The 26,958-nt window shown below is 38.2% G+C and overlaps 1 protein-coding gene across 1 annotated transcript in view; it reads right to left on the bottom strand.

Moving 5' to 3' along the window:
* Positions 1-26,863, bottom strand: part of LOC121339529 — a 32,662-nt gene extending 5,799 nt beyond the window's left edge. Inside the window, exons 1-7 of the mRNA XM_041411359.1 lie at positions 25,903-26,863; positions 19,232-19,326; positions 17,420-17,609; positions 16,332-16,426; positions 15,112-15,298; positions 4,725-4,818; positions 3,381-3,636 (exon numbers count right to left, since the gene is read on the bottom strand). Coding sequence (XP_041267293.1) covers positions 3,381-3,636; positions 4,725-4,818; positions 15,112-15,298; positions 16,332-16,426; positions 17,420-17,609; positions 19,232-19,326; positions 25,903-26,863 — 1,878 coding nt within the window. The remainder of the gene's footprint in view (positions 1-3,380; positions 3,637-4,724; positions 4,819-15,111; positions 15,299-16,331; positions 16,427-17,419; positions 17,610-19,231; positions 19,327-25,902) is intronic.
* Positions 26,864-26,958: the final 95 nt, after the last annotated feature.

Raw genomic sequence — 26,958 nt, 5'->3', positions numbered from 1 at the left:
TTATTAATTATAAAAATAAGATTAGACATAGAACTTTGCTGAAAGGCTGGCTCTAGCTTTTAGCTCATTATTCTTCCTTTCTTTTTACAACCTTCCATCCATGGAAGGATCTTTGACATTGCTTTGATAAGGGTTCAGAATTTATGAAATGTGAAGATAAGGCTAAATATGCTGTGTTAACTCTCTCCCAGGCAGAACATGTATGTTAAAATCGGGTATCTGATGGCATGTTTTACAAATACTAGATGTAGCATTTTCTTCAATTATGATAACATGCTTGGTAAGTTTTAATAACGGTATAGATTACTTACAATTAAATAAATATTTATCATGGGTCTGCTTTTGCAGACTTGTTAATCAAGTTTGATACTTTTTAAAAGTAAGCTTTGGTCTCTGTAGAGCAACACACAAAGTTCTATTCTAGGTTCTATTATCTATTATGTAATTACTGTGAAGTGTATTTTTGTAGTGCTTCCTGCTAAATGACCTTCACAGACTTTCACATAATACATACACAATATATGCATTTTTTATATTGTAGCAAAGTGTGTATTATGTTGTTCTGAAGAACAATACATTTGAGAAAGAAGGCTACGGTTTGAAGTATCTGGATAAAAGTATGAAGGCACATTTTTGTGATTAATCTCACTTCTGTGTATCTGCATGCTGAATTGTGGAATTTCAATGATTCTTAAACCCATTATTTATCAGGAATTTTCTGGTTAATTAAAATGACAAGAAAAATCTTCTCAGAAGTGGGAAGATAAAGGGGTGGGTCTAGAAACCCAATCAAATGCCACATTCTGGGGCATTGGTGTGAGTGCCATCATTTTGAAATAGCTACCTTCATGACACACTCTAGTGTGCAGAACATAAGACATCTCCTGCCTATCAGGGGAGTTACAGAGGTCTCATGAATCTCAGAGAAACAAAAAATAAATGGAAAGTAAAAACCTCAGAGCAGACACCCTTTTCAAGACCTCCAAATCTGAAAAATGGAAAAATGAACATGATAATATGTTAGGGATATGCAGAAATAATGTTAATAAAAATCAAAACCAACCAACGATTTTGCAGCATGATGATACAAATTGTATCATTTTTAGTATGAAAGGAGACAGAACGGATCCTTAAGGATGCCAGAATATGAAAGAGAATAATGAGAACGTTAGGAGCCTATTACATCTGTTTCTAATTTGTCTGTATTCAAATGGAAATGTGCTAACAAGTAAAAGACACTTCAGAAATGCTGATTTCACAGGTATTAAGAATTGAGGGCCAAGCAATTTTTTTAAAAAGAAGATTGAGCTCTTGAATCCAAATGCAGTTACTTAAGTAATCACATTTTTAGAAAGTCTCAAAACCCAAAAACCTACACAACATAATTCCGATTTTTTTTCAGCCTTCTCATACCAGCAATTGCACAAAAATAAAAGGGCATGACAATTGAAGATAAACCAATACTTTTGGTATTTGAACCTGCAGTCCAAGTTCCATTTTAAAGAAGCAGAGCTGCAAACCAAAGCAGTTTGGCATTTGCAATCCCAATAATGATTCATAACTGTTGCATGTAACTTTGTGTATTTTGTCAACCAACAAAAGCCATACAGGAAAGTGTACATGAGGGAGCTGATGCATTTTAATGGTAGGAAGCAAGAGTGACCTCTACAAATAACTGTAATATTAATCTTTCAAATCCGTGGCCTAGAAAATACATCTGCAAATGTCAGCAGTGAAATATCAGGAAATAATCCATAAGAAAGAGAAAGAGTAATGTAAGTTAGAAGCAGCTTCATAAACAGCTGGTAAAGATGTATAAGAATCTACTTTGTTTTGTGCAGCAAAAACCTCCACAAAAGTAAAAGAAGTTAAAATACCCTAGTATTAGAAAACACTGAGGGTAAAGAGCTAGGGAAGCCAATGCATAAAACCCCAGGATAAATAAACTAAGCTCAAAGATGTATTTAATAGTGCCTGAAGAGGCCAAACTTGTATACATTTGATTGATTAACAATCCTGCTCTACAGAGAGTACTTTTCTATGAAATTCAGTTCATTGTCCACATTCCAAGATAGTTTGGTTGTCAATGTTAATAATTTAATATTATTTATGAAATGAAATACCTTCTATTGCCATTTTCCTACTTTTCCCCTCACACAATTAATTAAAAAATTATGACAAACAACAAACTTGTATCAGGATCGGAAATCACTTCATATCTGCTATAAAAATTTCTCAGACTATTGTTAAATAGTACTGCACAGATTAGTAGGTACCAGAGCCCTCTTATTACCTGCACTTGTTTTATTTCGCTGACTTTGAACTGAGGCAGTTACAGGTAAAAGGTAAATCCTTTTACTCTAGAAACACATTTTGACAGTAATACACCACTATGAAAACAGTATTTTCGAATGTGCATAAATGAGGATGTTATTCACTATTTCTTAACAGAAGCTGTTTTAACTTACTGAGGTTTGTGTGTAGCCTTCCAAAATCGTAGAGAATTATTTATAAGTGACTCATGGATCAGTTTTTGCATGCCTCCTTGCTTTGTGCTGTATACACTAAGTCCTAAAAACTCTATTTTGATGGCAAAGTGAGGCACTCTTTAGGTGTTTCGTTCTTTATTAGAGGTTGCTTAGTTCAGTTTTTGTATTTAACATTCAGGAACTGTATTGAACGCAAGGAGTTATCCCCTGTCCCATACAAGAAAAACTTTCTACTGCTGAGACTTATGTTATAAAAAACTTTAAAACTGTTGACTCCTGAGATAGATACAACTGGGAAATTAGACTATATGTACATTTTAGAAATTTTTGTTTCTAATTAAAAATACATATTTACTTTGAAATTATAGAAAATTAATGATAACAATACACTTTTTTAAAAGGCCTTTCTCAGTGGATCTGGAGCTGACATTCACTGCCTTTTGGAAGGTAACAATACATAATAAAATATATTTTTCCATGTAATTTTGAGAATTGGTATCTTTTATTATAAAATATTTAATTAAAAATTAAAATGGGTGAATTCATCATTGCTAAGGAGTGATTTTCAAATTCTCACACTAATCTCATTTAGTAAATTCTGGTCCAACACAGACATCTTCAATTACTGAGGGCAGAGATGGTCATTCATTTTTAATTATTTTCCATTGTTTGACTTTTGGCATTCAGAGTTGCTTCAACATTACAATGACATAAGTACCATTAAGGAATTTTAAGAGATATTTAAAGAGCTTCACATTTAATCTAATTCTGTCAATTAGGAGATTCTTGAAGTGTCATGAAAAATTTAATACCCAGCTAACATTTTCATCTTTTCCCCCAGGAACATTTCATTCAAGAGGTGTAAAGAAGGGGTATTAAAACATCCATTACCTTATTCCACTCACTTATTATTTTCAAGAAAACACAATACTCTTCTCCCAGCTTTAATGGAGCATTATAAAACTTCCCATAATAATGTCTGTCTCCAAGAGCAATTGACATATTATCAGTAACATCCTTTGCCCGAAATTCAGCTGCCACATATCCTTTAATGTCAGTGGTGTTACTAAAGAAAGTTGTAGCAGCAAAGGAGTCACAAATAAAAGTGCTTTGCAAATCCAGAGGAAGCACAATCACTTGATAAAGACTAGAGTAAAACAAAACAGAAAAGTAAATATTAGCCCACATTTCAATGAAATAAGCATCAGATATTCATTAATCCATACTGTTTTTTTCTATTTGTAGCCTCTTAACTGTTTTTTATTAACACTGTCCAATACAAACACTTCTTATACTAAAATATTTCTCTCTGTGTGTGTTCCACTTCAATTTTAACCAAATGCACTGCATGCACTGCTTAGCCTGGGTCTTCTCATCACATTCATGTTATTGCTACATGCTTATTGATGTTCAGAAGAACATAAAGCTGACATACTTCAGACTATCTCCTCCTCCTCCTTACACTGAAGTTCACCTATGAAATAATATACCATTTTCTCCAAAAATTACTTGTAAGTTCAAAGAAATGAGACTTTTTCAATTGAAAAGAGGAGAGGACAGGTGCCATTTAAAAAAAAACTAATCAAATCTGTCCTCATACCTCTCAAAACAATGTTTAGTCTATTGTATTCAACAATAGGAAGACTATTCATTAAGGCTGTTACACCTGCCATTCCATGAGATCTTCCTAGCTTTCAAGTATTTTCTGCTTCAGTGTAATATTGAGTTACCTTTTGCTTCAGTCACAAACAGCACTCAGTAACGTTTAAATCCTTTTACTCTAGAAATTCATTTTGATAGTAATAATTACTATGAAAACAGACTTCAGAATTTGAAAAAAATGAGGACATTATTCACTATTTCTTCTGGTTCTGAGGAAAAAAATGTAGTGTCTGCATGAGTTCATTGGAAAAGAAAAATCACCTCACTAGAGGTGTGTTTGTATTCATCAATAAAGATCTTTTGTAACCTCACTGTGGATAAAGGGAAAAGAAAAACAAAATCAAACCACAAAGCCAGTGGTGAAAACTCACAATTATCCAAACTAGGATTTTGTTCCAGAAAACAGCAAAAAAGCTTGAAGCTAAATATTACTCTGCTAAGGGGAGTGAAACTGGGAGGTACAGTTCAAGCTTTTTCCCATTGCTAAAAAAATAGTCTTGCTACCCAAACCAGTTATAATTTGTATGTAATATGAATCTGCAGAATGTTCTTTGGAAGGGTGAATAGACAAACCTGATTGGTCCATTTTGATCTTCTGCTTTCCGGAGTCTGAGCAAAGGTGCAGAACCTTTAACTGCAACAAATTCTACTTCTGGAAAGGGGGGATCTGAAAAGTGAACAAACACCTGTGGTTCAGAAAGGTTTTAGAAATATTTCAGGTATCAGTTCCTAGCAACTTTTCAGTTCCTTTTTCAATTGCTAGCTAGTTTTTCTGCCAAAACATCCTCAGTGCAGCCTTGAACCCCAAACACCTGCAGGCAACATAAATTGGCCAAGAAAAACACAGAGCAAATATGATAATGATGGTCTGACAACTCCTGTACTTCTGCTAGTTGGGAAAAAGAGAGATGCCCAAAAATGGTGGTTGACTACAGAGAAATGAGCCATGAAAACTTTGCTGGAGGAAGCAGTAATATTTACTAGACTAATTGAAATGGTCAGGGAGAACAAAAATATGAAACTGTGTACAGAGCCCATTGCAAGAAATACAATGGTATGAATAAAGGAGAATTTAGTAGTGCCAAAAATAATACTAAGGCAACTTCCTTAGATACTGTTCATAGTCAGGTAGAAATCTCCAAGCCGTTAAATTGGATTTCAATATGGATACAGAACTCTAATCTGTTTTAGTGGAAATTTGCATCAAGGCCAAGGCTGAACAAATAGTTCTTCCTCTAATTTCAATGGTAGTGATGACAGCTGCACACTGATAAGGAAATTACCACTAGCAGCCTGGAAGCAAAAATGGAAATAGATTCAGTGTGTAAAACCAAGGGGGCAGAATGTGAAGCACAGACACCATCTAGCCCAGAAGTCTGAAAGAACTTGCACAGGTAAATACAGGTACAGCTAGGCTCTTTGAACACCAGTGTATCAGGCTGCTGACGTGATATCTGACTGAAGAGTAACAAATGTAGTGCTTATGTAGGCTTCAGAGCTACAAAGAATAATCAATTACATGAAGAGAAACAAAAGAAAATCAATGCAGATTTTCCAAAGTTAAGTGACATCAGACAAAATATTGCTGAGATGCAGGGATTTTTCAAAGAGCTGGAATACAAATAGCTGCACATATCTTTTGAAGTATTGAAAATCATTAGTTTTGGAGGAGAAAATGAAGCTTGTTAGAAAAACTGTCAAGAGGGTAAGTAACTGCTAAAAAGGGAGCTAGAAAATCATGTTGAAAGCAGAAGTACTGGGGCGCAGGAAGGTTATTAGAGGTTAGTACTACTAGCATTTTGTTAACAATCATGGTGCAAAATCCCAATATGTACAGATGAATTTTGCTGCTCAATGTTAGAAACTCAGAGATTTTCCAAAAGGAGAACTGAACCACCCTAACAGCTGCTGTTCAAAACTGGGATTGAATTCACCAGTGCAAAATACAAGGTGATACACCTGGGCTTCTAACATGAATTTATGCAAAATATTCTAATTGCCTTTGAGTAGTAGGAATGGCATATTAGTATATCTCAGAATGAGTTTTAGGCATCAAAGTGACAACAAAAAGAGAAAATCTGGAAGGCTGCTCTAAAAGGCGTAAGAATCAGGCTTACATAACACTGCAATAGTAGCACTCAAGATACACAGGTGACCATTTCATGGTGCCTGGAGTCTCAGTCATCAGTGTGACAGAGCTGCGTGAAACCAGCTTAAAGAATACAAAGAAGAGATGGATAAAAAAAATCCTCTTATATGAGGATTCAAAATTTCGAGTTTGTAACGTATGAAGAGGAAATCTGAAAGCTTATATGACCTCTGCTTTAAACACAGATGAAACTTATGTGGGGATACAACTTTAGCATGGTGTGCCCAAAATAAAGCTATTCTGAGAGTTTTCCGAGTTGATGAAAGGTACTGCATGGCTGCCTGCAAGAACTGGAAGCGGTCTTTGCTCCTGTTCTTTTCAATACATCTGCAGCCGCGGATACTGTAAAAGGTACATGCAGAATTTCTATCTGAACAAAATAAATGAACAACTAATATTTGACAGCCAATCTTTAGGCCCTTTGCACTTTGCAAACTTAAGCAAACATTAATTAAGAGACAGAAATTATCTGTTCATATCAGTGGTTCCTTAGCACAGACACTGTCAATAGACAGAGTGACAGGAAAATATATCTCTCAGGATGGTTTTATCTGGTATACTCCTGTCTTCCTTTCCTTTGACATTTAGCAACACCACAAGGCACCATTATTCATTTCTCTAAAGAATTTTTCAATTTCCAAGAAAAACTTGGTAATTTCTTCCCTAATGCCAGCTAAAATGTGCATTGTATGCAATGGTCTTGCATTGTTTTTACAGATAAACAGCACAAGAGGAAACAGATGTGGACTCAGATGACAAGAAGATGCTGGCTAAGGTCATAACAACTGATTTTTCTATTTTCTATAATTTGACAGGGAAATACAAATAAAGAAAATAAGTAGCCATCCAGAACTGACAGCCCTAGTAAGTGAGTAAAAGAGAGAAGAGTCTGAAGAAACACATAGTGCTGTTAAAAGATGGAGTCTTTTACTATGTTTAGTTTCTAGTAAAAAATACTAGTTATTAAAAACATCAAGCACACAGAAGACAATCTACCTGTTTTAATAAAAAGAGTGAATGGTTTGTAGCAATGTGAAGGAGTAATTACAATACTAATAATAATAATATAATAGTTTATAATAATCTGTAATAGTTTAATTTTTGCTTTGGTGATCAGAAAATAAACTTCGAAGGAGTTATTCCATATGCAGTTTTTGCCCACTTTTTGCAGCTTTTTTAATAAAATAAGAACTTTGCCAGAAATTAAACACCTAAAAATATAATTTTAAAAAAAGTAGTCTGCTAAGAAGTCAACATTATTAACAGATTTAAAAATTCACATGTTAAAAACACTAATTTAACACCATAGAGAACAGTTGGAGGGAAAAGCGGAATACTACAGACAAGTAAGGACTTGCACTAGGTGAAGAAATCAAGATCCTCCAGTCTGTCCAGGTTCTGTTAGCACCTTGCCTTTCTTAAAGAATTGATTTTTTAATGACTTCACAAGCAGAACAGACTAACATATCTGTAGCAACACCAGGAAAACAGAGAAGAGCCTAGCAAGAAATCAAAGTATATGCCTAGACTGTCCCACTCTAAGCACATCCTTGTCATAGCAGTCTTATGGTTAGTAACACTTGAACATTTAATATAAAGGCTAATTTTCTACAATAAGAATCCATCTACTGATTTTCTCTCTGAGCCTGAAGGCAAGCTACAGGGAAGAAAGTACATGCCAGAAGTGTTTCCTGCTGCAGCAACACTTAGAATCGTCCCACGCCACAATGCTGGAGCCAAAGACCGCTTTGTCACACTGCAAGGGCAACAACAAAGCTTTAAAAATAATAACGGAATTGAACAACAAAGTCCAAAATCACATGGCAACTCTTCACCACCCTTGACATTTCAAAGAATCCAAATCAAAGACTCTTCTTAAGGCTGGCTTTTAAATAAAACAACCCGTTAGTGAAACAAGACCATTTGCATGATCTTAATTCCCTGCACACAAGGGATTTCTTTCATGTGATGCCTATATAACTTAGGCCAAAGTTACAAGGTGCTTATATTGCTTGAGTTATAAGCTATCAATATAACCTGATATATATATATATATATATATATATATATATATAAAACCTGATATCAGTAGAACCTGTATCATAACTTTTTATATGTAAGTAACCTGAATCATAGCCTTTTATACCTACATAACCTGAATTCTAACTTTTTATACCTATATAACCTGTTAAAAAATAACTTTTTATACAATGTTATGGCTAGTATATGGTGAACTAGCTGCTTAATGCTGAATAGACAAAAAAGAAGAAAAAACACAGCAGGTGGATAGATTCAGAGAGAGGTAAGTATAGTACTAATGAGAATTGGCAAATGTAAAGCCAATTAGCCACAAAACAAAGAATTTAGGCCAGCTAGGACCAGACAGACCAAGGAACACTGTAACTGTACATGCTCCGAAGAGAAAGCTGAAAAGTTCAGATAAGAAGACGACCTTGGAAGCCTTCATCAAAGACTCCTGAGGACCCCCAAATTGGAGAGGCACAAGGACAGGGCAGAACAGCTTTTTATAACCATGAGATCATACAATGCAAATTAGTTCTGGCATGTATGTGATGATGTTGTAGTGACATAGTGACACGAAGCAATAATTACTGTATAAATAGACCACAGCACTTGACAAGGGTGGGTGAGTTAGGTAAAGATCTCTCCTCACCACCAGCGCTGCAATAAACAAATACCTGCGCTATGGACACCAGTCTACGGGGATTTATTTCCAGCCTTTTTTGGGCTGGAATCACATGGTCATTTGAGGGCTTTATGTCCAAAAGGTTTTTGCTGAATTTTAAAAAAAAGTTAGTAAAAAACACTGTTGTAAAAGTAAAACTAAATAAGGCAGAGATATTAATACAACAGAAAACATTGTTTACTGTTTGTATTACAGTTCAAAGAGTAACTAACTTTACTGTACATATTTAAAAAGAATTGTTCTAGTACAGAGTGAGAATTTCCAATTATAGAGGAACATTATGTAAAAAGAAGGAAGGAGGGAGAATAAATAAATCAACACCACATCTACAGAAAAAATTATTTAGATCTTCTTTAAAGACTGGTCATTTCTGGACATTTCTGGACTCACGTGATTCCCTTTGCTGACTGTGTCTTTGTTCCCCCGCTCTGTGCCGAGTGTCGCCGCAGGCTGTGGATGGTGAGGAAGGCAGGGATGCAGCGGCAGCAGCCGTGCAGCCGCAGCCAGGGCGCTGCCAGGCCCGGGCCCAGCCCCGCTGCAGCCGCGGGCCGCGGGCCGGCTCCGGCCGGGAGCCCGAGCTCCGCCGCACAAAGGGCCTTTCTTCTCTGGGGACAGCAGCGCCCGGGGCCAGCGCGTCTGCCGAGGTGCACGGCCCCGGGCAAGGAAGGAAGGGTGAAAGCAGCGAGACGTGCTGCAGGGGACCTTGGCTGGCAGCCCTCAGCAAGTGAGCCGCCACTCTGCCCTCAGCTGCGGGTGAGAGCTCACGGCCCGCGGCACACGGGCGCCGGCCGGTGCCCCGTCGGTGTTCTCTGTGTGGAGCAGGGCCTGAAGGGCCCCCGATTTCAGCTGCAGAGCACCTCTGGGCCAGGACCTCCACCTTTAAAACGGAATTCGCCCACATTTCTCGCTGCTTCTTGTACGGATCGTCTCCAGGGTGCGTTCCGGTCGCCTGCCATGGGCGAGCCAGGGTGATCCCCATCTCCTGGCTCGTCCCTGCCTGGCCATTTCTATGTTCATTTCTGTATTAGCCAGGAGATGGGGAGCCATTTCTATGTCTCCTGTTCCAGTTCTTCCTGCGGCACCTTTCCCTTGTGATCTCCAGGAGCAAGCTGAGGTGTGTTGAGTGCTGACATGTGCTGCTCTGCAGACCCAAGGGGAGATGTTCAGGGTCTGGCAGCTCGGTGCTGTTGGCTCAGGGTGTTTGGGTTAGGGGCCTGCCTGGTCCTTCCACATGAGGGGACCTGGCATGACAGCCTCCTAACCCCAGAAAGAGGTCTGGTCTGGGACGGTGCTCACACTTGCTAAGCTGATGACAGGACCTTGCCTGGGTAAGCAGAGGGGTGCAGCACTGTCCTGACTCTCAGGGTGAGCACCCAGGCTTACAGTGCCAGCCATTTCCTACATCGTCTGCCTTAACTCAGCACTCTGCAGCTCTCTCGTCCTCCTGGACTTTGTCCAAGTGTCCTTTGCACGACTTGGAACCGCTTTAATGGGATGTGTGGCACAGGAGACTGGCCACATATGCATATGTTCACATACACCAAGATGAAGGCACCTCACACTACCTGGCCATGGGAGAGGAGGAAAATTTGGTCAGGGAAAACTCAGGAAGGTGCTTTTGGTGCTTTCAACTAGAAAGCTTGACAGAAGACAAATGTTTACTTTTCATTGTTTCTCTTCTGTGAGCAACCCACCCAAAGCAAACAGTATGGAAATCAGAGTTCTATTCCTCTTGCAAAGCACTGGCAAGGGGAATAGAACTCTGGCAGTAAAGCACAGACTGTGTCACCAGTATCAATTGCTTTGTAAACAGAATAAGGAAAATTATCTGAATGTTCGTGAGTTCACAGAGACTCATGAAAAATTCTTACTATGGAGGAGTTCAGAAAAATTATAGCAAAGTGGTTTTCATATGAACTTAATTATCATGCATTTAAATAATCTCTGCACAAAAATATGAAGTGTATGTATATGTATGAAATAATTTACATGTCTGGCAGCTAATTTCCCCCTACATGTAAAAAAAAAAGTTATCATGCTCATGTTTTCATCACTACTCTTCCCTCATTACAAAAATCAGAAACTCCCTTCTTGGCAATTCTCGTGCTCTGATGCTGCACAGTTTACTAGATAGTTTCTCTGGAGGTACATGATGCTGGTGCCCTGGTGCTCTCAGAATGAGAGCTGTGAGATCACCACACCTCCAAAAGTCTTTCACTTCCTCAGTAGAAAGTAGATTTTGGGTTTCCCCTCCTTTTCCATACCTTCAAGAACTTCCTTCATGAAAGAATGAGTACAAATGTTTTCCATCCTACATCAGATCAGAACAATAGTCTATCTTTTATGTGCATGTGTACATCCATAGGCAGATGAACAAATTAGACATCACAGTCTAATCTGTAATGTAGTACATTTTCCACACACCAAGACAATGGGCTCTAGAAGATTATTCTTAGTATATGGTGGAATACATTCTCCTTATTCAAGTAACTTTCTAGACTCTCGTCTTGTGAGTCTACTTTCTCACTCACATGTTCATATGAAGACAGAGATGAGACATACCTGAGTACGTGGCCTGCAGGTTAATCTTGGGCTAAACCAAAAATAATAGCAGCTGAGAAACACAGGAAGTACTACAATAATCTGAGGTACACAGACTCAAGGTCAAGCCTACTCAAACCCCCTGGAAAGTACATTTACAAATATGTAAGGAATTGCAGCATGTGTGAATAGTAAGCCTTAAGCAAACTGAAAATACAGCTTGATTCTAAGCAGAAAGTAAAGACCAGGAAAAGCAATGAGAAATCCTAATTTAACCTAATTTTAATTATTTTACAAGAAGGAAATATAATCAGTAACTCAGGCACAAAAGATCTGTTTCTAGTGTCCAGAAATACTTTTGGTCATACTATATCTTAAGTCATAGTGGTCTGCTCTAAACCAAAAAAAAAGCTAACCAGACTCTGTAAACACATAGGCATTCATGAACCCCCAAACCACCAGAGTTTTCATAAAGAATCTACCCAAAGCAAAGCTCAAAACCAGATTCAAATATCAATTGAATTTTAGTGTGGCTGAACTGAAAGAATTATTCAGAACACTAGCAATGAAAGTAAAATAGACCTAGCTCCTTATTTATTACTCTGTTTGTCAAACACTTGAAAAATGGTTACAAAATGGTTCAATCATCTTCATTTCATATGTAAAAACCGATAGTGAAATTAAGAACAGTGCCTCACCAGAGCATACTTTAGTAAAGGATATTCCAAAAGGAAAATGAACAGAGCCATGTGAAAGTAGTATAACCACAAGTATGCCCACAAGACACTCCTTCTCTGGAAAGGGACATGGGATTCCTTGCTTAAAAGACAATCTTGCTACCATCCTTTTACAGCTACAATAAAATCACTGCCTAATAATTTTTGATAATTGACTCCATTTCCTAATTCCAGTAGACAAGTGGTGAGAGCTTCTTTAAAATAAGTTAACATAAAAGACTGTTCAAGATGCCTGTTACAATGATCCATGAAGCATTTGCTAGACTACATTTACCATCCACAAGATGACAGGCAAAACCAACTTTGTGCTCAGACCAAACTATTTTTTTAGAGGATGATACTTGTCGGGTACAAAAACAGGTATTTAGATCCAAGTTCTCGGCCTTTTTTTTTTTCTTTAGAAATAATATTCATATAATGTATCCTCATTCAGGATGAATATAGGCATAGATATAGATGTTCAGGATATAGAAATAACTTCCATTACAAGCATTCACAAATCTTGGTTTTTTGAAAAAATACCCAAACTTACTGTTAGCATTTACATACTTATTGTATTCTGCAACAGTCTAAAAATTTACACAATCACTATCCTTGTCAGGAAATTAGGTCTGTAAGGCAGTGATCATCCAATTGTCTGGGACATGTCTCTTCACACGTCTCTTCAAAACTCCACAGTTAAGATTTTCCAAACTCTCAAAATGTAGAAGGTTTGTAAAAGTCAAGGAGACACAACATCTGGATTTACTTCCAGCTGTGGCTACCGACCAAGTGATCATGTACCTCTTCAAGAATGGCATATGAAACCTCAAACAACCCATGAGAACATAATCAGTAAAACACTTTTGTAAGTCTCAGTTTCCCTAGAGCTACTGTGCTTAAGGCATATCTTGTATTTTTACAATACCATTTAGCAGGAAAAGCAAGAGAGCTAATAAAGCCACTTTTCAGAATTAATTTGGCAGATAAATTGAGATCATTCCATCCACCATGGAAAATGCATATATGATTACAAAATAACTGAACAAAATAAGATGAAAATAATAGTTTAAATAGTTTAAATAATAGTTTAAATTATAGTTTTTTATATAAATTAAGCTACTTGCGCAGGTAACACAATTCCAAGACATAAGACTCAGAAGTCAAAGCAGTATGGCCAGAAGAATTATTTCAGGTGGATCATTTTAATCTTAGATGAGGTAACAACACAACTAATCTTATTTAAATTCCATTATTTGGCAGGCTTTGCCACAAGATCATTATTGTCTTTTAAATTTTCTGTAATTTCTGCAAAAACTTCAAAAATACATACTTTTATGTTTTTTCAGTGGAAGTCAGAAAATAAGAAATGTTTTCACACCAAGTTTTTGATAAAGACTCCTAATATGACAGAACAACACCTGTCTTTTATTGCTTATTGCGTAAGATAACTACCAGGTATAAACGGGTTTGCATAGTAAAATCTCCTTTCAAAATGGAAATAACCTAACTTTTATGCAAAGACCTTTCCTGGGGCCATGCAGACACTTTTGTTAAGCACTAACTCAGCAGGGAGGAAAATATGCCAGCTGCCAAGACACAAATCCCATTTCATACAGCACCTGCTGCAAAGTGTTCTCTAGAGCTCTGCTGAGTGAGTGACCTGATGCAATCCTGCAGAACTGAGGAAATACCACAGGATGACAGAGTAAAAAGCTTTTCCTTTTCTCTGAGTATGTATTCCAAAATTACCACTATCAACAAAATTTTGAGATATCTTACTAGCTTTTCAAACAAAGACACATGTACTCATGAACGCAGGGGCACTACTTTTGAGTGACAATTAGGAAACTAGTGAAAAGGAATTACCAAATCATTACTGTAATTTCTTTAAAAAAAAAAAAAGAAACAAACAGGTAATTGTATATTTTAAACAGCAGTTTTAAGAAACAAGAGATGTTTTACCTTTCATGAAGCTTAAAACCATCAGATTTACTATTGAAAATACAGCAAAACTTTCAATTTCAAAACACAAGTCTCCAGCTCTTCTTAAGCAGTCAGAAGAGAATTGATTCCATCTAGTGGCTGAACCGAGTTACAGATGCTCAGAGAACTTTCATGTTCCTTACCTATTATATATAATTTGTGTCCCTGACAGGAATAGAGCTACCATCATCAAACACTGCACTGCACTTCACCTAATACAGAGATTCTGGCAGCACAGAGATGGTGAAAACTGTTCTATGCAAATCAAGACCCATAAAATGTTTCTCATCATGGCATTTTAGTGACATACGTCTTGCTAACTTGTGAACCCAAGGCTCTTCCTTCAGAAGCTTATTTGCTCAAATGTCTTATGTTTTGCACTCTGCCAGTCAGAGTCAAAAGTATCTGCATGAGGTACTTGCAGATTCCTGTACTTTACTTTGGATTCTTGCAGACTTTAGTGATATCTGTTTCTTTTGTCACAAATACCCATGCAAAGTGCAGTTGAGCTATTAACTCCACTGTGGGGAGAAGTTTTTCCTAAGAAAAAGCCTCAGCCTCTAACAGGGTGGGGAATTTAACCCAGCTGTCCTAGATACTTGTCTTGTGTTCAACCCACCAAACTGTCTGTTCCCTGATGTCCCACAATACGCATTAACACTCTGCACATCAATTTTTCTCCTCCTTCTGGTTCTGAACTCTACAAAACCCATGAAAACAAACAATGGACAGTTTTGAGCATGGAAAAGAATACTTTGGCAACCCACCACACAACACTGAGATCAACAATGCAGATTCACTCGAGTCTCTTACACCCACTAGGTGCTTTTGTAAATATATAAAATAAATGGCAAGACCTACCTGTAATTTGTGTTGTCATGGAAACAAGCAGTGAAAAATTCAAAGCTACCATGGAAATATTAATAGAGTAATTGGTGCCTGGTTGCAAATCTAAACAAACTTCAGGGGCTTGCTTATGTGTGGAAAGTTCAAAGGTCATTTCATGAAGGAAGTTCTTCTGATACCAACGCTGGCCTTGCACATGAAACTGTAACAAAACAATCACAGCATGAAAATTGAAATGTTATAATACAATACTTGCATTCAGCCATCTCATGCTCTTAATTAAGAGAAACAGCAGAAGAGAGCACTGCTTATGATGTGTCAAAACTGTAGGCATTGACAGTTACTCAAATTCCAATCCTTCTAAAAGTCTTGATCAGATCTGATATGTTCCTGGTTCTTTCACTTCTCTTCCTAGTCTAGCCTCTTTTTTATTAATTTCCCCATGACCATATTTCCTGCTAGCATATAGGCTCACAGTAACGGCTCACTTTTATTGAAGTATACCCTCCTGGTGAATTGTAAAAGTAAGCTCATGTGAACAGTTCTTGTTTCACCCTGAGGATCAAGACAAAATCAAGTCACTTTGACCCATGTCAAAACGCCAGCTACACTCTGGGATCTGTCGACAGACACCTATATCTCCAGGGAAATTTACAGGCTCATGGGTTCTTCTTTTTTGTTTCACTAGGATTCCCTGTTTTATTGTTGATGACTGAAATGATCATGAAGTCAGTAACTCAAGGCCTCTCCTGATCAAATGATTTCTCTGTTAATGAAAACAAAAATGCTTGCTGGATATGAATTGTTCATTAAGTTTCCTTTAAATAGATCCTATGCCTTCAGATAATCTCTTACTGTCTCCTGGCACAGAGAAACTTGAGACAACAGCAGGTGGTCAAGAGTCCTGGCAGAAGCAGCTCATGTAGGAATTCCCCACTGGGATAAGGGCAGACTGAAGGCATCCCACAAGGCAAAGAGAACTGACTCAGTGGAACTGGAATAGAGTTGTGTGAATTGTTTGCCTGAACGTGGCAAATTTGAAAGTACAGATAAGAAGAGCAGATTAAGAGTTAATATGGGAAAAATAAGCAATAAACAGGGGACTACAAGAGAGCATGGTCTTTCTTTGGTTTTTTGAGACATTATTATAAGGAACACTGTGAACGGTATTTGAAAATTAGGTTTTTGATTGATAAAAATTGTTTTCTAGATTCAAAATAGAGGTTGTCACTTACTGAGTATTTGTCTTCCACATCAGTTCCCCTGACATTTCTCCTCCATTTCAAGCAGGTATCATTAAAAACTAATACATTATTGAAAGCTTCCTTTACTGTAGAGACAATTAAAAAGAGATCAACTTACTTAAAAAACTCTACCTCCTTCAACTTAATTGAATATGAGTAGCAGAGAATAAAATTTTTAAAAAGTTTTAAATTTCATTCACTTCTGAGACAGAGAGGTAGGCTATAATTTCTTTTTGAATGAACAAACAGGATAAGTAAAGATCATTTTTCAGGGAAATCAGCTTTTGGAAAAACCCAAGCAGGCTGTTCAGGAAATCTAACACACAATTGACTTTTACTTTGCTACTTTACAGGTCTAGAAGGTTATAATGACAGAAATATCAAGGGTTCAGGCATCCTGATGTAAATAAAATTATCACAGAACAATTTGTCATAGTTGATGCCCTTTAGGAAAAAGCACATGAGCAAAAGCATTTTTTGAATTCCAAAAGCAATTATTTCTCAAGGTCTGTCTCACCAGAATTAGTATGTCAGAAGACAAGCCTAAAGTTTCCACGACTAAAATACTACAGAAATCCACTGTTAGAACATGACTTCTGTACAGTTACTGATAAGTGCCAGAACCCTGTTAATCACTGGTAAACACAGCAGCATTGTCTGTAATGCTCATACCACTTAGATTAGTATCACATAGCCAAGCAACAGGGAATTCTCCTACAGGCAGAGAACAATATTTCAAGGCAAAAAATAGAAACCAGTAGGCACTGTATCATGGACCAAAATTCTGTACCAATCCTGCCTCAGCCAGAAGGCAAGTCCTGAAAAACCAAATTTGCCAAATCTTTCTGAGGGGTACTTTCTGACACTGCTGTCCTTGCTCATAGAGTCAATGGCCAAGTGAGTAGAAACAAAAACATCTAGCAGAAAAAGAGGATGCTGACAGTGGCTACATGCACTTAGCCAGCATAAAGAATTATAAAGTCTAGGGAACAGCCCCTTTTCCTGTCAGACTCAAATCAGTGAACTCTGCAGGACAGTAAGTTCTTTTATAAGCAGATAGAATACAAAACACAACCTACCCTTTGTCTGAATTGCTACTGTAACTGAGACAGTGATGTTTGTAGAAGAAATGGTGGTTATATTCACCATGTAGTTACTTCCAGAGTCCAGATCTAAACACACCTTTGGATTATCTTCACTTGTACTGATGTTAAATATCACATCTTCTGAGAATATCTTCTCATCCAATCTTTGGCCCAGTATATGAAACTGTTGAAACAAAGACAATAGTGCAATTTGTTGTGGCTCTCAAAAATTCAGAATATTAGTTTATTTGATCCTATTGGTTCTTAAAGGGAATACAGGATTACATCTCTTTTAGAGTATCAGTTCAAGGAAAATATATGGGTTTTTTACTAGCTATGGGATGTCTTAATAAACTAGATCTTTAGTTCTTCTGGCTGTTAAAATTATTCATATTATTACATATATTTCTACAACAGATAGAAGGAACCTATTATGAAATCTAATCCAATATATTAGGAACCTAATCTATTGTAGATCCTACAAAGATCTCCATCTCAAATTGTAATGTGAGAGCAAATATTGTTTCTTGTTTACAGCACACAGACAAAAAGTGCATCTACTTGTTACTTTCTTTCCCTTTTGCTAGTTTTCCCCCCTTGCCCCACAGAAGCAGTAGTAAGACAGAACGCCAAACAGTAGACAAGTTTGTCTAAGATTGTCCCAGTGCAGTGAAAAAGAAAGCTGTTGCTTGTATGACATGAAGGGACCGACAAAGCTCACCTTCTCTGGCTATTCTGAAGTGTCTTTCAGATGGCAGAATTCAGGAAAAGCATGTGAAGAGGGCACATTATACCAGAGATCCACAGCCTGCAAGTTACCATTGGCTACATAAAAAACAGTTTTGACCTATCAGGGGAACTGGGAGGCTGTGTTTTCAATCTCAGCAGTGCTCAATAAGAGTATACAAACTAAAAATACTTTGGTTATAACATAGGAGGAGAAAGATGGTTGTTTTCCAAAATTATTACCCAACCTTGAAATGTTTTCCACATTTCCACATTTAGGGTGTCTGGTACTTACCCTGGACACCCTAAACAATCCTTTTTACTTTTTTCCTTACTTGTATGTACTAAAAAAAAGGAAAAAAATCAAAACCAAATAACACACACACACACACACAAAAACCTCTTTCTTGGGGTGTTATTGTGAAAACATGGAAATTCTTATCATGTTGTTTTGGCCTTCAATAACACTGACCAAACTTTTGTTTCTGAGAATTTATGCCTTAAGTTTTGTTCTTATGCTCATATACATTAAAAAAAAGAGAGAGAGACAAAAACCCAGTCCTTACAAAAGGTTGTTTTAAATTTCCAAGAAAAATTGTTCTAAAATGTTCAGATATATATTAGTTGAAACTTTTGAGCAAGGCACACTATTTCAACATACCTTGCATTTTTAAGACATGTTATACCCCGTATCTGCAAGTGAGACACAGTCCAGTTGAGATGCTTGTCAAAGACAGGGACAGAGCTCAAGTTCTGCAGTGTTTTCTGTGGCAATGTGAGCTTGAGCTCTTCAGTGGAACTTCACTAAAACATAAACTTATGCTGAACCTCTTACAGATTCAAGCAGGCATTTAGGTGATTTACTGGAATGAGACCCTGAACCCTGAGTTTTTCACCTACCTTTAGGACAGGAATTTTCTTCTTTCCTAACACAGCCAGTCACCTCCTGGTGCTCCACTGGGAAGATTGAGACAAACTGCCATACCAACAAAACTCACAATACAAATATCCACTGCTGAATCAGCAGATATAACCAGGACAAAGTTACCCCCAAACTCAAATACGTCCATTATTACTTACTGTGTATGTTTCCTGCACTCCCAGTCTTCCAGTTTTCCTTTGCCATCTCACACATGTTTCATTGAATATGGATAAATTACTAAATAATTCCTCCTCTGCGACCAAAAGCATGAACACAGAAAGAAAATCATTACTTCTCGTGCATATCTTATGTTTGGAGCAGTTATTTATTGCTTAGATATCCGTGTTTGGGTCTTGGGTTTTTTTTGCTTTGCTTTTTATTCCAAACAGGAAAAAACCAAAGAAAGTAATCACATGTTAGGCAGAAGGCTTTCTCTTAACTGTGTTGGTTCCTAAAATTTAAAACAACAGGCTAACTGAAGAAGCATGTCCTGAGCTAAAGACTGTGAACTCTTTAAACATACAGCCAGCATTACATAAACTGACCTAAGGAACTTTTAAGAAAGCTCCTGTGTTGAACTGTAAAAGAGTTTATTTGTAGCAGAATCAAATTTTCCATTCATTATTGACTCAAGTCACTTTCTAAAAGGTGTTGGCATTTTTTTCTTGTTGTAGAATAAATAAAATTAAATAACACAGCAGAACACTTTTCAAAACAAACACTAGATTAAAACAATGGAGCCCACATAACCAAGCATGTAGAAAGTACAGCTCTTGCAACCAGAGATACAACCCTCAACACACATCTGTTCATTTAAACACTTAGAAGAGCAGGCTTTCTCAGAGACAAAGCACAGCTAGGAAGGTCAGCTCATTCAAGCTTTTTTCCAGCAGCTCTCTCATTGCTGTCATTAGACACAGTGCAGTTGCTCTCACATGAGGAGATAACATTCTCACATAGCTAAGAGCAAAGCTCCTTCTGGTCACAACTCAGATTGACAGCGAGCATACTTACTCCTTTACTTCACCAGCTTTCAAATTGTCATTCCTTTGTCCTACTATCATATTTTTTTATTAAATTCACTATATGACCAAGGTCATACAAACCCAACCTGATATAGAATCTAGGCTGAAAAACACTTAGTAGCTGCTGAAAAATTGAAAGGTATTTATAGGACAGCATTGCTGGATATGTCAGGGAATATTCACAAAATAGTTAGTGTATTGTTCTGATGTCAAAGCAAGCACAGGTCAGGGCACTCTTCCTCTATATATAAACTTCATTACCATCTAACAGGGGCCTTCTTGTAGCATGTGGGTATCAAGCTGGCACCATAATAAATCAGTACATTAAGAGTTTCTGGCATTTCTAGCATTTCATATTTAGGCAGCTATTTAGAACTACAACATAACTGTTAATATATTTTGCAGCACTTTTTTTTTTTATTAGAACTGACATAAAGCTGTTTTCTAACATTATCTCCCTCTCCATATATTCAACAAATACATGCCTCACTCACTAGACACAGTTCATCTCCCAACTAATTTTAACTCCCCCATTCTACATTCATTGTATAAGGAAATGATGTTGAAAGCTTCCATGTTTCCAGGACAGAAGAAAGAGATTAATCTGCATGTCCTCTAAAACAAATTTCTTACAAATAGGTGCGTGATTAACTGGATTTAAGGACTGCTTATTGTTATTGTTATCTGCTTTGCAGTACTGCCCCAAATTCTACAGTCTAAGGCTTCCGTACCAACACAAAGCAAAAGATTATGTTTAGTTGTTGCATTCTTTAAATCAGACACAATTTTAACAGACAGAGGGAAAATGTTTCCATATCCATGAGATCTGAATTAAAATGCATGACAAGGAGGCGGGGGGTGGGGGGAATTAGCGAGGCAGTAATCTGCAAGACTTCTTAGCAAGAAAATCTGCAACTTCACTTATGAGTTTATATAGTACAGCTAAAAAAAAGGAAAACAAAGCAGCAAACAACAAAAGGGATTGCACTGGGTATTTAAGCAAGGAAAGAAATCTCTACAGTGGCCTCTTTCGAAGGAAGAAGGCAGAACTAGTAGCATTTTTTTTTTCTTCTGTAAAAACATCCATATTTCTGTTATGCTTTCTGAACTTTGAGGACAAGGCCACCACGCAATGACCATAAATTCACAGAATAGCAGGCAGATCTTTTCTCAAAAGTTTCCACTGTAAATGGATGTGAGTGAAAGAGCATGAAAATCTGTACAGAGCAATTACCACAACAAAGTCTTCAGCTTTCTGAGGAGACTGCTTTTTCTCCTTTACTCTTACTGATCACACAATCTTTGTTTGGACAACCAAGTATACAGAAAGGGCTTAGTTTAACATTAATCCCAGTAGCATAAACAGAGTATCCAATAACAGCACAAAGATTTCTCTGAAAAAACCATTCTGCAACTAGAGGGAGACAGGTTCCTTGAAACATTCATTCTACTGCGAAATCTAACAGTGCCACTGACTAACAGCATGTGGGATCTCCGTTTGTGAAACACAGCAGCAGACAGTAGCATCCAGGTCTTAAATGTATCTGATTTTGATCAACAGCTTGTACTTAAACTCACAAATAAGATCGGAGAAGCAGAGACCCTGCACTTGCCTATATCTCAGCACTATAAATTTTAACTTGTGATTAACCAAGGCAAGTGAAGTTCACTGCTACCCCACTGATCTTCAGGTTACCTTCACAATCTTTTTCCCATCCCAACAGAAAGTGTCCTAGAAACAACATGCAAATAAATATCTGGAGAACCAGAGCTGAAAGGTGAAAAGAAATCCTGGAGGAGTCAAAGAGAGAAAGGCAGATTTGGGAGATGATAGAGAGATGCAAATAGCACCTGGCTGTTGGCAGCCAGGAAAGACAAGTGCTGGCAAACACAACACAAATGGTAGAATGCAAAAAAAAAGAAAAAAAAAGAAAAAAAAAAAAAAAGGCAAAATGTTTCTACAGCACCAGTGAGTGTTGGAGGGGAAGAAATTATGTCAAGAAATTCAAAGATACCAACTTTTTTACTAGAAAGCAGATAGAATCAGCTCCACTCTGATATTTATCTTCAACAAGTAGCTGAAGGGAATCCACATATGCAAGTTCATTTAGAGAGCTCTTGCTACCTACCCCCATGCATACAAGCAATTTAGTGGAAAGGAAAAACCCAGGTATTAGATTTCTTTGTATATTTTTGCCTGTTCAATTCTGTAAGTGGTGAACAATGCTGCAAACACCATCTTCTACTAGTCAAAACCACATTTTTACAATTAAATAAGTGAAAATATCTCAAAGACAGGTGCTAAGAGGATGGTGCCAGACTCCTTTCAGTGGTGCCCAGAGACAGAATGAGGAGCAATGGCCATCAACTAAAACACAAGAAGTTCCACCTGAACATGAGGAAGAACTTTTTTATGCTGAGAGTGGCAGAGCACTGGAACAAGCTGCTCAGAGAAGCATGAAGACATTCCAAACCCACTTGGACATGTTCCTGTGTCACCTGCTCTAGGTGACCCTGCCTTGGCAGGGAGATTGGACTGGATGATGTCCAGAGGTCCTTCCAACACTAATGGTTCTGAGATTCTGGGAAACCCAGAACTTCTACTTCACAGAGAAAGAAGTTCCGTGAGGACCAGCTACACAAGATATCCAGGCTCACACACCGAGCCCACTAGACAACAGGTACTTCAATTGCTGGTCTGTTCTCTGCACTTCAATCACTTCATTTTCTGTGTATAAATCAGAGGTGGGTAAAAACTGTAATCCAGCTTACTACTGCCTTACCATCAGTAGATGGCTCAATCCAATCAGCATCACAAGTAAAACTGACTTTGTAAAGACATTTTTAGTATTTAAACTAGCTATTTAGAAAAGTACTTGTATACACACACACGCATATATATTTACCATACATCCAGACAGACAATGCACCAAACAATGCAAATATGAGGCATCCATAGCAATCACTTTTTAAGGAATGAAGAAATTAATTGTCACAGACAATTTCCTGCAGATGTTCTCTTAACTGCCTTATTTCTAATGGAATTTTTGAGGCAGGATAAAAAGCCAATTGGTTTTCTAATGTCTATCATGAATTATTTTGGAATGATACTTAATTTGCTCTCATTTTAATGGGTGTTTACTGTTACATGCCATTAAGAGCATGTAAATGTCAAAGGCATCCCTGAACAAACAGAAGTTTCACTTAATTTTAAAGCAATTTGTTAACTCTAGTGAATATGAAAAATGTAGAAGTCAGGAAGATGAAAGATTTTGTAACAATTTCCTGTTGATGATTTTTTTATTTTTTAAAGAAGTCTGGACTAGTTAGGTTATTTTTGTAACTCTTCTTTACCATTCTATGTGATGATAACTGACTTTTTTGGTGCTCTGATCCAGCAGCTAGGGCTGGAATCTGGCAAAGCTCTTGGTAAACCTGGTAAATCCATAGTAATCCTGTAAGTGCAGTCTGCAGGTTTGGGCCCATCAAAACTTCACAGCGCTCAAGACAACTCTTGGCACTTCAAAAACTGACAGACCTGACTAACTTAGTCACCTTACACAATGCTGGCTTCAAAATCAATTCACAAAATACTGTCACATGAGTTTCCTGAATGAGATATGAATCATGACTTCTAACAACAGCAGCTCCATTTTCACTTGGACACTTTAACAGCTGAGAGAACTGCTTTTCTGCATACTCATTTTACTTGATGTCACATGTTTTACATTCACCCTAGGTGCTCAAGAGGTCAAGTGAGGGATCAGAGGCCTCATGCAGTAACTCCGTATGAAGTTAAGTGGCAGCAGTCAAGGACACATTTCTAGTCATTTTAAAAACCACAAAGATGTTTCAAAGCTAAATGAACACTATATCTCCTGCAAAAGACAGCACTGTTACTTAACAACTAGAGATGGCCAGTGATAGACAATTCCTTTCTAGGACACAGAAGAACATTAATGAGCACAACAGTAATAGTCCAAAACATCTGTTTGTTGCTGCTGTTAATAAAATGTCAGTACATCCTGTTTCCAAGCACACAGTACGACAACACCTTTATTACACATCTCCCTTCTCAGGACTCATTCTTTTATAAGAAAATAATTCTGGAATAAAGTTCAGACAACTAGATGTAGGCTGGAAAGGCAACCATGAACAAATTTTGCTTTGGTCATTACAGCAAAACAAAAACCAAAAAAAACGAGAGAGGAAGAGATAAAGGTCTTCAAATTAAATTGCCACTATTTCCACTGGAGTGCACTTTTGTCCTGGTTTAGGACAAATTAGGGGAAATCTCCAAAAGGGAGCCCCCTAAAAAAAAAAAAACCAACCACCCCTCCCCCAATACCAGGTTCGGGAAGGAATTCCTCGGAGGAGCACAGTGGAAAACAAAACCTGTTTATTAACTGTTAGGAATGTAATTAGTAATTTGTGGAAATAAACACTGTATAAAATATAAGTGTATAAAATAAACTGCGGAGGCGGGGAGGAAGAATCCCTTTTTCCTTCAGGTTGGGAATTCTTGGCCAGATGACCCACGGCAGATGGATATCGCGGCATTTGCATCCAAAGAGGACTCCAGCTGCACCAAGGATGAGCATTCAACAGCACCTACGCCCAAAGACGCCAGGTGCTGATGGCCCAGACGAGATGCCTATCTGAGGGGGGGGCCAGGATCATCATCACCCTGAATCTGAATGCCAGATTCCGGAACCAGGGAAGTGCATCGTTCTATTCCCAGACGAAGGCTTTGTGCAGCCCAAGCCAGAGAAAGATACCAACATGAATATGAAGAACTCCGAAAGAAACAAAGACTTTCTGCCGCGGGCGAAATAAACTGTATAAGAACTGCTACCTCGAAGCAGTTGGTGTGGACGGGGAGGTCAAGGCACCAGTGAGGGGGTGCTTTCCTCTCGTTCACCCGTATCATCGACCGGGGGTGATACGCTGTCCGTTTTTGGTGGTGGCTATCGGACTGTTATTACGGTCGCAAAATAAATTTTATTTTTCATATTAAAAATAAAATTAAAATTGGCTGACTCGCAATTTTCATTTATAACAGTAACTTATTCCCCTTTCTCCTCAAAGCTGTTTAAGATTAAATATTTGTGAAAAAAAGTTCTTTGGGAAGAGGAATCATCCCAGTTTAGGAGAAAGTTAACTCTTCTTAATTTCTTTTGAGAAGAAAACCCCACATGTTTTAGTTTCTTGTTTCACAGATGCTTCACTTCTCAAAAACTGTCCTTGGGACTGCCAAGATCCATGTGAATTGGGAGCCTGATATGGAAACAGACAGCTGTTTGATTTCAGCAATGTTTTCACATGATGGTCATTGCCATGGCTCACAAGCACCTAAACAACCTGAGATCTCTGCAGAAGCAAGAGACCACTCTGCCGCGGCAAGACGGCCGGGGGAGGAGAAGGCGCAGCTGCCAGACACAACACACGATATTGGGATAAAGGCTGTCACCCCACGACACTCCACTCCTTATCCCAATATCGTGAACATACAATAAAAAACTTTCATTTCACTTACTCACACCTTTGACACTTACACATTCTTTTCATCTTACTTGCTCAGACCTTTGACACTTACAGTTTCCTTCTGTCTCACATTTAACAAACAATGACATTCATATATGAGTCTCATCTCACAATCAGGTCTCCCTGAGGTACACATTGTGTTGTTCTATCTTTCTGCATTATTTACTATGTATAACTTGGTCCTTGAGCAAAGACAATCTCACGGATGGGTTTGTCTGTACTCGAGGCAGGGTTGATCTATATTGTTTTTCCCAACAAACTTTTGACATGGGCTACTGGGGCTTTATCCCCATCTACTATGTTAAGAAGCTCAGACTGAGCAGGATCCGCTCGGTTGGTGGAACCTCGAGTGTTAACTAACCAGGTAGCCTTTGCCAAATGCTGCTTCCAGTTTTTTAAAGACCCCCCACCCAATGCTTTTAAGGTGGTTTTTAACAATCCATTGTACCTTTCCACTTTCCCTGCAGCTGGTGCATGATAGGGGATATGGTACACCCACTCGATGCCATGTTCCCTAGCCCAAGTATTAATAAGATTGTTTTTAAAATGAGTTCCATTATCCGACTCAATTCTCTCGGGAGTACCGTGCCTCCAAAGGACCTGCTTTTCAAGGCCCAAGATAGTGTTATGGGCTGTAGCATGAGACACAGGGTAGGTTTCCAACCATCCCGTGGTGGCTTCTACCATGGTTAGTACATAGCGCTTGCCTTGGCGGGTTTGAGGCAGTGTGATGTAATTAATCTGCCAGGTCTCCTTGTACTTGTACTTAGACCACCGCCCCCCATACCAGAGGGGCTTCACCCGCTTGGCCTGCTTAATGGCAGCGCATGTCTCACAGTCACGAATAACCTGAGAGATACTGTCCATTGTTAGATCCACCCCTCGGTCTCGTGCCCACTTATAGGTGGCATCTCTACCCTGGTGGCCTGAGGCATCATGGGCCCATCGTGCTAAGAATAACTCTCCCTTATGCTCCCAGTCGAGATCTATCTTCAACTCCCCTATCTTTGCAGCCTGATGTACTTGCTGGTTGTTTTGCTGCTCTTCATTAGCTCTACTTCTGGGGACATGGGCATCTACATGGCGAACCTTCACAGGTAACTTCTCTAACCGAGTAGCGATATCTTTCCACTCTTCCGCAGCCCAAATTGGTTTCCCTCTGCGCTGCCAGTTCGCCTCTTTCCATCTCTTCAGCCATCCCCATAGAGCGTTGGCTACCATCCAAGAATCAGTATACAAATAGAGCCTTGGCCACTTCTCTCTCTCTGCAATATCTAGGGCTAGTTGTTTAGCTTTGATTTCGGCAAATTGACTGG

Source organism: Onychostruthus taczanowskii, unplaced genomic scaffold (genome assembly GCF_017590055.1).
Source record: "Onychostruthus taczanowskii isolate IOZ18803 unplaced genomic scaffold, ASM1759005v1 scaffold352, whole genome shotgun sequence".
Lineage (NCBI taxonomy): Eukaryota > Metazoa > Chordata > Aves > Passeriformes > Passeridae > Onychostruthus > Onychostruthus taczanowskii.
This window is presented reverse-complemented; position numbering and strand designations above follow the sequence as displayed.